General features: G+C 30.2%; 1 protein-coding gene across 10 annotated transcripts in view; it reads right to left on the minus strand.

Moving 5' to 3' along the window:
- Positions 1-2,153: 2,153 nt before the first annotated feature.
- LOC105317200 (uncharacterized) overlaps positions 2,154-12,662 on the minus strand; it is a 47,061-nt gene continuing 36,552 nt past the window's right edge. For 5 of the 10 annotated variants that reach the window (XM_066086187.1, XM_066086186.1, XM_066086185.1 and 2 more), the window contains 17 exons: positions 11,477-11,599; positions 10,988-11,248; positions 8,976-8,999; positions 8,651-8,674; positions 8,421-8,444; positions 8,180-8,203; positions 7,445-7,705; positions 7,254-7,277; positions 6,923-7,029; positions 6,726-6,787; positions 6,453-6,628; positions 5,651-5,744; positions 5,485-5,501; positions 4,685-4,802; positions 3,201-3,256; positions 2,902-2,945; positions 2,154-2,736 (listed from right to left, as the gene is read on the minus strand). In XM_066086187.1, coding sequence (XP_065942259.1) covers positions 2,704-2,736; positions 2,902-2,945; positions 3,201-3,256; positions 4,685-4,802; positions 5,485-5,501; positions 5,651-5,744; positions 6,453-6,628; positions 6,726-6,787; positions 6,923-7,029; positions 7,254-7,277; positions 7,445-7,705; positions 8,180-8,203; positions 8,421-8,444; positions 8,651-8,674; positions 8,976-8,999; positions 10,988-11,248; positions 11,477-11,599 — 1,472 coding nt within the window. In that variant the 3' untranslated portion in view covers positions 2,154-2,703. Of the gene's footprint in view, positions 2,737-2,901; positions 2,946-3,200; positions 3,257-4,684; positions 4,803-5,484; positions 5,502-5,650; positions 5,745-6,452; positions 6,629-6,725; positions 6,788-6,922; positions 7,030-7,253; positions 7,278-7,444; positions 7,706-8,179; positions 8,204-8,420; positions 8,445-8,650; positions 8,675-8,975; positions 9,000-10,987; positions 11,249-11,476; positions 11,600-12,662 lie in introns of those variants that run through there. The other 5 variants (XM_066086181.1, XM_066086182.1, XM_066086183.1 and 2 more) reach the window with 5 other exon arrangements.

Genomic DNA, 12,662 nt, shown 5'->3' on the forward strand with positions numbered 1-12,662 from the left:
TACATTACTTCGAATTTTTACATTATTTTTAAGTACTAAGTCTTGTCAGCGGTGGTGATTTGTGCTGAGGTCCAAACACCTTTTCACTTCCGATTTGCCAGAATAACTGTATAGGAGAGTTGATTAAGTCAACTCTCGAAAATTAAGCACTTATACTATTGTACTATTTGTATTTCGTTTTTATGGATTTTTGAGATTGTTGACGGTTTGTTATCGTCATTTTTTCATGTACAAAAAATTTACTAGTGTACAAATGTAACGCACTTTGAAAAATAATCAAAGTGCTTAATTTGATTAAACATTTTTTGATAAACATAACTAACGTATCCTTTTTTCACATCATGTTTTTTACGACCACACGCAATTGAAGCCAGTTGAAATATGTAATACATTAATGATCTCTATTATCAATATACATATTATAAATCATTTTCGTTTAATTCTGGCATATCCCAATGTACCAGATAAGAACTTTTTCTGCACACATGTTATAAGAAAAATGCAGTTGCTAAGCGATACAGTTGGTCATGTTTGGTTAATTCAAATCTCCTGAATTTGTCTTTGTGTGTAAACTACATATACAAAAGCCTATGAGAGAAGAAAAAATCATAACCGAGAAACGGTTTGTCAAGTTAGCTGAGAATGCATTTGGTTCTTTTTTAAGTATATCCTATTTAGCTAAAGAAGGTTACAACAATATCGACGATATCAACGCACTTTGAAAAAAATATATATAGTTTTTCAAAGTACGTCGACGCAGCCCCAAAATTAACGCACTTTTTTAATGCCAAAAATTTTCAAAGTGCGTAATTTTTCAAAGTACGTTGTAACAATGCACTATGTTTTGTCGCCTTCGGTTCAATGGCGACCGCAAAAATGTTTTTGCCAGCACCAAGTGGTAAACAGTTCATGATCATAAATTGATTAAAAGTAATACGAGGGTCAATCCGAAGATACGAAGACTTTTGCCATAGCTATTTTATTGAACGTCACATTATTACTAAATCTGGTTGACATAATTTAGCAAAAGTAACAAACAATTTGAGATCATAAAAGTAAATCTATTTCTTTATTTGTAAGCATTATTTAGAATCTAGTCCTGCAAAAATGAGGCCACGGCACACGGTCAAAATTTGTGTTATGTCAACAATAAACCGTATAATGTCGATAGTAATTATATCTCTATAAAATTGGCTTTAAACCAAATAATATTGAAACACCAAATTAAGTACTGTCATGATATTCTTTGTACCAGATAATGGCATGATGTATGGTTTTGGTGAACAGAAATCAGCTACTAGAGACAGGTAGTCTTCGTTAAAATTGACTAAGAACGTTGACGTCGACGGACGTCACTGCGCAACGAAAAGTAGTACAAACAGTATTGACTTAACTCGGGAAAAAGCCGATACAAACTATAAAAATGGTGCAAATAATAAGTCAAAGATGATTTGCACATTTATGTTTAACTTTGAAACATTTTGAGGCATGGGGTGGTGGTAATTGTATTTCGGACACCAAACACTCCGAAAGAGAATAGAATATCTGTAAAATTTTGGTCAAAAGAATAAGTAACGTAATCTGAGGTTCAGGGTTTTCCTTTTTTTTTTGTAAACTAAGAGACACACGGTAAAAAAATGGAAACTTTGAAGAACTCGCTTATGATGCTAGAACATCAAAATAAGATGTTTAGTGGTAAAGTGCTATTTTAAATTGTGAGGTGAAAGGCACATGAGGCTAAGCGTGATATGAAGATGGAGTATTTCTATAAAGGTGCAAGCGTCATGTTGACGTCATGTTTCGAACGTTACCGTGCTCCGTGACGAGAAAACACCGTTCCATTAAATTGACTGTAACTTCACTTATCAATAAAATAAGTGTTATTGCAGAGATTAATCTGTTAGTTAAGACTTTTAGTAAAAATATAGGATAGACAACCACTTTGTCTGCGTGTTATTGATTGACCCTCGTAGGTACAAAACAGTGCAAGAAATAAGTTCTCAGTGCTGACTTGTAAAGGGTCTCCGCAAGTTTTACTATACAATATGATGAACACCTAGAAAATGTTGTGCAATCTCTCCTAAGATAACCATTTAAATAGAGCGAGTCTGACCTATAATTCTTCGATCTGAGAAAAAAAAAACCCAGCCATATTTAATTTATGATTTATTTGACCATTTGACAGATCAGATACACTTGGTAAACATGTGCAATGTATAGATGTAGTATATGCAAAGTTAGACCAAATTGTTCGAAACTAGTAGAGCTAGAAAATAAAACTAGTAGAACTAGAAAATAAAATTCCCGATATCGCTACAATACATGTATATACATGTTTGTTAGTTATTATGGGGTACTGAGTAAATAAATATTACATGATCAGGATTGTTATTCATTGCAACTTGAGAAAAACTATAAAGCTTTGACTTGTTAAATCATTTAATCGGACAAAATAACAAAAATCGACTATTATATGTCAAAATCACTTCAAAACGTTTTCAATGAAAAAACTTAATGAGAATTACCATATCGTATTATCAATCAACTTTGTCTTTATCTGGTAATCAAAAACTACCCGAGTTGTTATTTCTTTCTACATGAATATAAAACATTTATGTAAAATCTGAATATAATAGTAAAATGTTATATGAACGTTTTGAGAATATCAGCACAGCGTTTCCAAATTCTTCTATACATATTTCTTCAGTACAGTGTAGCTGGTCGTTTAATCCGAAACTGAAAAATGAGATATTGATAAGGTTAAAAAATTATTCTCCATTCAAAACTAAATCGGATGAAATGTAGGTACTCTTTTATTATTTGTGTCAATAAAACGTCCATTACATTTATTAAATTTAATTCTTGAAAAAAAATAATTCTGATTGTTATGTCTTTTTTTACTTGTTTTTGTTGATTCAAAAGATCGTCGATTGAATTCCAGTAGCCTTTAAATATAAATATCAACAATATTAAAAGTTGAAAAAAAAAATTGCCAAAATTGAGTTGATGACAACATGAGCAAAACAAAATTAAAAATCAAACTGCAAAATCTTATTTCTTAATCGCAAGTCTTTTTTGTTTTATTCTATTCATTTGTATATGCTTTTCTAAATTGAAACACAGTATTTTGGTTAATGTAATTTTTTTATCCTTCAGCTTTATCATAAAAAACTATATAACAACCCCATCAATGTTTTTACCTCTAGATGTATCCTCTTTATTGTCCTTAACACCGTTATTGTCCAATGTAATGGATCTGTAAATGAAACATACAAATGTGAAAAGTATTAAAGCCTACAACAGCACCAAGATTTTCTTTCTCTTTCTCCCCCAGCCACATATTTTAAATTCTATTTCAGTTATTGTCGAGATCCAAAAGATGCCGCGGCCTTTATTCTCAAATACTGTATACCACGAACGTTATCAATCAATTATTAGACCAGAAATACCCATCATAGCTTCGCACTGATCATAAAAGTATATTTTCAGAACTTTAAAAAACCATATCAACGTCTTAGTTCCAGGAAAAACGATGTGTATTGCTTCAAATGTTCAAAAAGGCTGTTTCCTTACAATTTAAAAGGATGTGATTTTTAAGATATATACTATAAAACAGAAGTGTATTCAATGATATCTTAAACAATCTGCCGTCTGCATATGATCAGTCTGATTGGTTTAGATAACTTCTAAAGAAACCTTTGGGGTACACGGAACTGCAGACTAAATAACCATAAGAGAAACGATCAGTAGAAAACACGAACTGTTAGTAAAATGGAAATAAAGTTCTTGTAATCATTATTGTTGCACTATAGTATGTCCCAAGATATTTTTGCCGCATATATTCTTAAATTATTTGATATTAATAAATACATTTTGATTCAGACGATACTCATTCAATAGTATGAAAAAATCAATACACGGCTAAAAATAGAAAGTCTACGGGGATTTTGCATTGCATCAGCCATAATTAAGCCCGGATGATAACGTTGAAAAATTGTGCGAGGTATTCCGAGTGAATTCCGAATGGAGAAAAAATGTCAACATTCCCCATAAAAATCTCCGTAGGCAATCTGTTTTCGTTCCTGTGAATTTTTACGAAGTTTTACGAACTTTTTAAGAAGTTATCTTGGACATTTTCCCTTTCATCGAATTCAACTGAACTTCTTTCACAGGTATGTGTATTTTTATCAACAGTCGTCCAAATGTGCAGCATAAATATATTGAGACAGATTATAGGATAATATCCGATAAATGTTCTTTCTTAAAAACCTTGGCTGTCTCGGCTTTTATATTTCAAAACATTTTCTGACCTCGGAAGTTATTCTGCAACATTCACCGTAACTTGTTTATATATATATATATATATATATATATATATATATATATATATATATATATATATATATATATATATATATAATTGAAAGATTAAAATAGTGAAATCAAACTGTCTTTATCAAAGAAATACAATTTAAATTCCGTGATATTTGGATCAGCAATATAAATGTACTATTAATAATATATACTATAATACAATACTACTATTTACATCATGCTATATATTTAATAAATCAAAATGCACATCTTTTTTACAATTAATTTGTAACCTCCCGCATGTATGCGAAAAATTACATTCATATTCTAATTTTTTTAACTAAATAAGGAAGAAATATATTGTAGTCACCTTTTACTTTTCTTCTTGGATCGCCCTTTTTGGCAAACATACACCACTGCCAGAACAATAGTTGCCATACCCAATGGAACAACGATTCCGATGATGATAAAAAGTGTCCAACCTAAAGCTAGTCAGATATCCGCATTAGTTTATTTAAGATAAAGACAATCACAACATATGACGGATTCAAAATTGCGTTATGTAAAAAAAAAACGGAGAAAAAGCTGATAGCATCAGATTTAATAGAATGAAATAGTGCGATAAATGATAGCATGAAATATATTATTTAAGGAATAAGGAATCATTCTTTGAGTATTATGAGGAGATATTTTGGTCAGGGCGTGATCAAATCCAATAAAGCCTGAAGGGCTTCATGATAGATTTGTTCACGCCCCGACCGAAATTATCACCTCATAATATTCAAAGAATGATTCCTTATTACTTATGTTTATATAATTTTAAGCCATCGTACGATTAAATATTTAATTATAAATAAGCAAACCCCGCTGGCGCCTCAAATCAAATTATATATATATATATATATATATATATATATATATATATATATATAGATATATATAATATATATATATATATATATATATATATATATATATATATATATATATATATATATATAGATAGATATATATATATAGATATATATAGATATATATAGATATATATATATAGATATATATATATAGATATATATATATAGATATATATATATAGATATATATATATATATATATATATAGATATATATATATATATATATATATATATATATATATACACACTCTTACCTTTTGTATTTGAGTCTCTGTGAAAGAGATAAAAATGAAAAAAATAATTTATGTCCAATAAATCTACATGTATATGTATCTTTCTATTTTTTTTTTGCAAAACAATGGAACATACAACGATGAAACATTTAATGTCTCAATTTGAAACATAAACACCGGTACTTACACACACGAAGCTACTCCCGATGAATCAATACACGTTTTCCCTTTCGAACATACATCAGCATAAATAAGGCATGGGTTGATGGTAGAGTTGATATCTATATGTATTATGAAATCAAATACTTGTATGTATCGAACATTCTGTTATCGTTTGCACCAAATTCGATAAAGTTACCAACTATCAATATAAGATATCATTCAACATTTTTCTTCGAATGACGAAACACACCGTCCTGGGAAAAAGACAATACTGACAGATAGCTTCCATATTACTAAATCTTTTCACTTCGCATAAATTGCAACAATTCTTGCCTGGTGACATTGATGCGTTTGAAAGAAGAGAATGGTTTTGGTTGATCTGCATTAGTTTTAATATTTGTATTCAAATAACAATTTGTATAATGGTCACAATTTAAAACATTTACTGTAGATTCCTGATTAAATGCAAGAAATTAATTTCTGCGTAAAATCGCAAGAGGCAACTCTCGCCAATTTTAAAATCTCGTTTTTTTTTTAAAGTTTTAAACTATAGGAAATTAAAAAAAAAATCCAACCCCCCCCCTAAAAAAAAAAAAAAAAAAAAACTGGCGATCGCGATTTGATTCAAAACGACGGAATCGCGAAAACAAGTACTCGCATAAAATAAGGAATTTACAGTATCCCGATTTGATAAATTGTGCATGCAAACAAGGGTTACATAGTGAATTATCAACAAATCTTTTCATTAAATGATGTAATCCTTGCTAGAATGAAACGCCTCTTTAATAATATCAATAGAAAAGACAATACAATTCTTTATAACATACTTATTTTGATATTGTCTTTGAATAAAATTATGTTTTTGACTTCTGTACTTCGGTTGAACAAAACAATTTTTTCGTCTTGTCGCAGCAATTTGACCATGCTATTTGCAGTGTCAACTTTAAGGGTTTCCTCTGTGCCACTCGAGTAGATCTCATGTTCAACAATCACGCTTCCAAATCTTACGTAAAACAATGAAACAGATTACAGAGGCATGTCAAGTATTGAGGTTGATGCATCAATTAAGTTTAATTACAATTCAACGTATCAGCACTTACCGCAAAGACAAAAACACTACTCTTGTAAAATCTTGAACATTTTTCCTATAAAATGTCTCCAACTTTGCAAATAAACAAAAATAAATGTACTATAATAAAACCACAGTTAAACAAACCTATAAATTTTATACATCATAAATAAAATTATCAAAGAAGAATAAAAAGGACATGTTCAATTGCCTTTTCAATATGTTTACCTGTGATGTAATTTCCACTATCCACTTGTCAGTATTTTGGAGGATATTTTCTCTTCTGTGGTCAAAATCAAAGGATATCTCAGCTTTTACTTTAAACTCGTCAGTACCTAGAATAAAACATATTTTAAAAAACTATCGGGTGTAATTGCGAACACATCATATTCTAAGCTTGCTGCCTTAGAAAGCAATCTTAAGTATAAGCTTTTTATAATATACTGTCATAATAATATAAGCTGATGATTTAAATTCTTAACGATGATCAATCAATGGTATTTAAAGTCCTTTTTTCAATGTCAGTTTAAATAGTATAACCAAACGTTAGTGTACTCACTTGCAATTCCAGGTGGCTTTGGAGCTATAAAAATTAAATGCGCAATTATCTTTGTTTGCATAAATTCGTGTTTATTAAAATAAATATAAAATATCTATATGTAGATTTATTTGATTTAAATATAACAATTATACATACATGTCAATTAAACATACATGAAGAGTTTACATTAAAAAACCCCGAACACTAACCAATACAATTAGAGATATCTGTTCCTCCATACTGACATTCGCAGTGAGCCGATCCCTCCGTGTTTACACAGACTTGATGGATAGATTCATTGCAAGAAATCAATCCATTTTTGCATTCATCGATGTCTACAGAGCAATCAGTTCCTGTCCATTCTTTTTTGCAATCACATGTTCCAGTCATGTTATGGCAAGAATTGGTGTTGTTAAGTACGCATGCACAATCGTTTGAACAATTGTCCCCATATTTAAAATTGTCACAGACTATAAAAAATTTAAGATTTTTTTTACATTTTTTCATTTTTAATAGAAATATGCTGATGCATAACAATGAAGTACTTGAAGAACTTAATTAGGTGGTATTGGTGTATAAATACACAATATATTTGCATGGTCATATTTATATTTATAGTATGCATTATTATGAAAAGGACATTACTTCATGATATTTCTAAAAATAACTTTTTTAGAGGTGAAAATATCGGTATCATTTGCCAGTTCACCAGGCATGTCTGAGACTTTGTTAATTCTAACTTAATGATAACCAAACATAAATATGTTGGCCAAATAACAGACCGATTTAGCTTGTCCTATATTGTATGGGATAAATACTTTCACTTGTAATTCTAATTTGCCTAAGAGTTGTTATTAAGTAAAATTAAAGATTATGTACATATAGCATATCATAATAAAAATTTTAAAGCTGTTAGAATCGTTCTATTTAATGAACAGACTCACTTGTACTTTCGGGTTGCTCAGAAGCTGTAATTAAGTAAAATAACGTGAATAAAAGCATATCTTTATTACCAACATTTTGATATCAACATACTTTTATATAAAGTGAACACATTAACTCGTTTTTTAAGGTTGCATAGGAGCTATAATTATATAAAAATAAAGATCATTTATAATGGGCATATCATTATTAAAAATTTTATGGTATCAAAATCATTGCGTAAAAAATTACAAGTATACTCACTTGTACTTTCAGGTTGCTGAGGAGCTGTAAATATGTATAATGAAAGGTCATTTGTAGTAGGCATACCATTTTATAAATATATTTACTAACATACTTATTATGAAAAACAAGTCAAACTTGTATTTTAAAGTTTCTAAGGAACTGTAAATATGTATAATAAAGGACCATTTACTATAGACATTTCACAAAAATAAACTATCGATATCAATATATAACATGATTATACTCACTTGTAGTTTTAGGTTGCTCTTGAGCTTTAAATGATCATAATATAAGACGATTTGTATTATGCATATCATAACAAAATCTCTAAGCTACCAAAATCTTAATTTCTTTCATAAAAAAATTGAGTTAAAACACAATAACTTTTGAAATATTACAAACTCAAAATGTTATATTTATTAAAGATTTGACTAGATTTTATTTCCCAACTCAATAATTTGCATCACCAAAAGAGTGGTAAAGTTTTGAAAATGATAGTCAAACACTACATTACATCACAGGCTGAGTGGGCCTATACTTAAACTGATATCACCAGAACTATGACATACTCACTTGTAGCAACGGATGGTTCGGGAGCTGCATGAAGAAATGCATCAAATTGAATTAAAAAGAGCGTTCATCAGAGGTCATTCGTTAAACAATTTTAAGGTATCCGATGTACAATTGACCAAAAAATGATGCCCGGTAAGGTATATATTCTATGTACTTGTTTGATAGGTAAGGGTATGTAGTTTCTAAAAATAGATTTTTTTCCCGCCAAATCACTATGGGGAAGTAACTCTAGCGCTGCAAATCACGCACGGTAAAATACTACTTTTCTTTGACGAAAACATGTGTAATCATTAATAATATTTACCAAATAAAAATTGCCAACATATTTTAATAAAAATAAAGTTTTGAAATAAATTGATTACCTTTATCAATATCTTTTTTTTATTTTGAGAATTTTTTTTAACAATTACCATGACGTCACGCGACCCCCCCCCCCCCTACGTCAGCTGTCGCATTCATAATCCAACGCATATTGCCATAACCTGGTAATATTTCTGTTTTCTATTCCTTTACGATTAAGAACTGGTAATTTTAGAATTAAAAATCTAAATTGTTGAGGTTTTTTTTCATTCAGCAAAGTGTTTGCACAAAAAATATTGTTACTAATACAACGAAGTCGTGAATTGTGGGTCACATGAGGCGTGTAAAGCGTTACGAACAAAGCGTGCGAGAACCGTGTGAAATGTTTTATTAGAATTCATTCAAAACCTTTAACTCGTAGAAAACAATATACATTGTATTATCTTTTACTCAAAGTTGTATTCTTTTTCAACAAAAAAAATTAAGTCAGTTTTAAAATGGAGACTGCCGATAAAGTCTGACTACGATGTTTCCGTATCGGTACAATTGTGGAATGCACAATACATCAACATGCTTTACACAGTTATAACAAATATGAATCAACCATAAATGACACTGTGATGTTGTAATAAGCATGCATTTTTTACACGATAAGATTGTGTACAAATACCACACATAACATCGGACATGGGCTATCTGGCTGAACCTGTCAATCAAATTTTGAGTATTTGATTTCATTGGATGGTGACGCGCCTCTTTTATGTAAACAGCAAAATGAAACGAATTGACTTTAAAGCATGCAGTCGGAATCAGTATCTATTAATATTATTTGAATAATATAAAATCCAGCGATTTGAACAAGAGTGAAAAATGTACCGTTCATGCACATACATGTAATATGAAATGCGAGAGAAGAAAATTGTTTGGAATCCCGATAAAAAAAATTCAATCAATAATTAGAAATTCCATTATTTGACTCTTGTTAACTTGATTTACGGAAAATAACAAGGAGATGTTTAAACACAATAATTATAATAAACGTATACAAGCATTTTAACCATGAAATCCGTATGCATGGTACTTATTAAAATAGTTAGTAGCAAATACGCCGTTATACAAATGTTAAGTCCGAAACACTCTGTATGTATAATGGAATTAGGTATACAAAAAATTGAACTAATTGAATAGGGCCATACAATTACCAGATTACCCTAAAGTTATGCACAGTCACAATATCTACGAAATCAATGATTAAAACGACCTACTCAGTATTTATCGACGAAATACGTGACTTGTGCACTGCAAACTTTATAGATTAGGGTTTTTGTCCTTCACGTTATTGGATGAGCGCCGCGGGAAAAAAATAACGTCATGTAACGGCAAATGACGTAAAGCTGCTACAACGTCACAATCAGCGTAAGGGGGAAAAGTTCAAATAACTCGTTTTAAAATTAAGAAAAAGAAATATTGCCTGACTTTATGCATCAATTGTTTATTCTTTATTGTTTATTATGTTGGATAAAAAATATTGCGACTTTTTGAAATTAAAATTTATTTCAAGCTCCGTAATCTACCGAGCTCATCCCGGAAAATCCCGAGCTCTCAGGCTCAATTGTACATCGGATACCTTAAGCAATCGACCTCAAAGTATACATATAGTTCTTTTAAATGCAAATTATTATTTAAAACAGCAGATTATTCCTTTTACTTACGGACACAGTTAGAGATATCTGATCCTCCATACTGACATTCGCAGTGAGCCAATCCCTCCGTGTTTACACAAACTTGGAAGATAGATTCATTGCAAGATATGGACCCATTTTGGCACTCATCGATGTCTTCTGAGCAGTCAGTTCTTGTCCACCCTACACTACACTCGCATTCTCCTGTCACGTGGTCACACATCTTAGTGTTGTTAAACACGCATTCACAATCATTTGAACAATTGACTCCGTATTTGAAATTTGGGCACACTGTTTTTTTGTATAAAAATTACAATTACAAATAATTAATTTTTTTTATTGGTTTGCATTCAGTTATATAAATTAGTTGTGTTACAGTCTACCTTGACCGATAACATTATAACATTAATTGAGTCATTGTTGAATGTAGAACAATTATTACATTTAAAATTGATAATGATGATAATGGTACAAAGGTAATGTTTAATACTATTAACCAATATCTCATCCTTTTATCACCTGTGCACGTTTTTCCATCGCCTTCAAATCCTGATCTACATGTACACGTATATCCACCGTCAGTATCAGAACATGTTGCATTCAGTGCACAATCAGCTGTTTCTTCCTTGCATTCATCGATATCTATTCATGACAGTGATATTTTAATGCTATTAAAAAAAAACTCATATTGTGGAACCGAGTGTTATTGTTTTTACACTCTAATACATTATTAAAAATTCATCAAAGAAAAAACTTAATATTTTTATGATTGCCAACTTAAGATCAGTTATCACATTAAAATAACACTAGATAAAATCGGAAATTAACACTTTACACATTAGTATAATACACAGCATGATTTGTAATAATTTTTGTATATACTGTTTTCGATTTTTTTCTTCGTTGCCTTCTTAACCTTAACTTTAAAATTGAAATTAAAATGAAACAACATCGTTGGTTTAAAGAAGCGGGAAGGGATGAAAATATAAATTTTAATTGTTTATTTTTACATGTACATATGCGTAGCCTTAATTCTTCTCGTTGCAACTGACTAGAAGAATTAAAATGTACTATTTGTAAAACAGTGGGGAGGAGGTCGAATCAGCTCATTTTGTTCATTAACTTTCTTATTATCTTATTCAAAGATGTCCGATCCAAGTTCCCGCGATGCATGATGAACTCGTCCTAAACTTTCCACATTTACTTAAATTAGTCAACCAGCGTTCTTGGTTACCCCGTTCTGGAAAGTTCTATCCATCAAAAATAAAATCGCGGGTTAAAAAACGAACTGGCAACATGTAATTTCATCTATTGAACATTTGTCAGATCTAAACTCCTATGTACGCTCTAAATGAATTCCCAGTAAATATATTCACTCACGAATGTAATCATTCAATATTAATTTATTGTAATATATAGTTTGATGCAAACTACCCCTGATTCGGATGCGCCAAAGGGTGTCCACCACATTACTCTTGTTTTTGCTATTGCAGGCTTGTTTATCGAAAGTAAAGGTAAAATTTTAATAACTTTTACAATAATTACTTACCAGTTAAAATTCAATTAAAGATAACGACTTCATTTGACATGTGTTGAAACACCATTAGTGTCAGGCATTTTGTAGTTTATTTGCAAAAATGTCTTAAATTATAAGTATAGATTCTTTGATTTGCAATAATTAAGTATGAGGACAATTATCATTTTG

Source organism: Magallana gigas, chromosome 5, assembly GCF_963853765.1.
Source record: "Magallana gigas chromosome 5, xbMagGiga1.1, whole genome shotgun sequence".
Classification (NCBI taxonomy): Eukaryota; Metazoa; Mollusca; class Bivalvia; order Ostreida; family Ostreidae; genus Magallana; species Magallana gigas.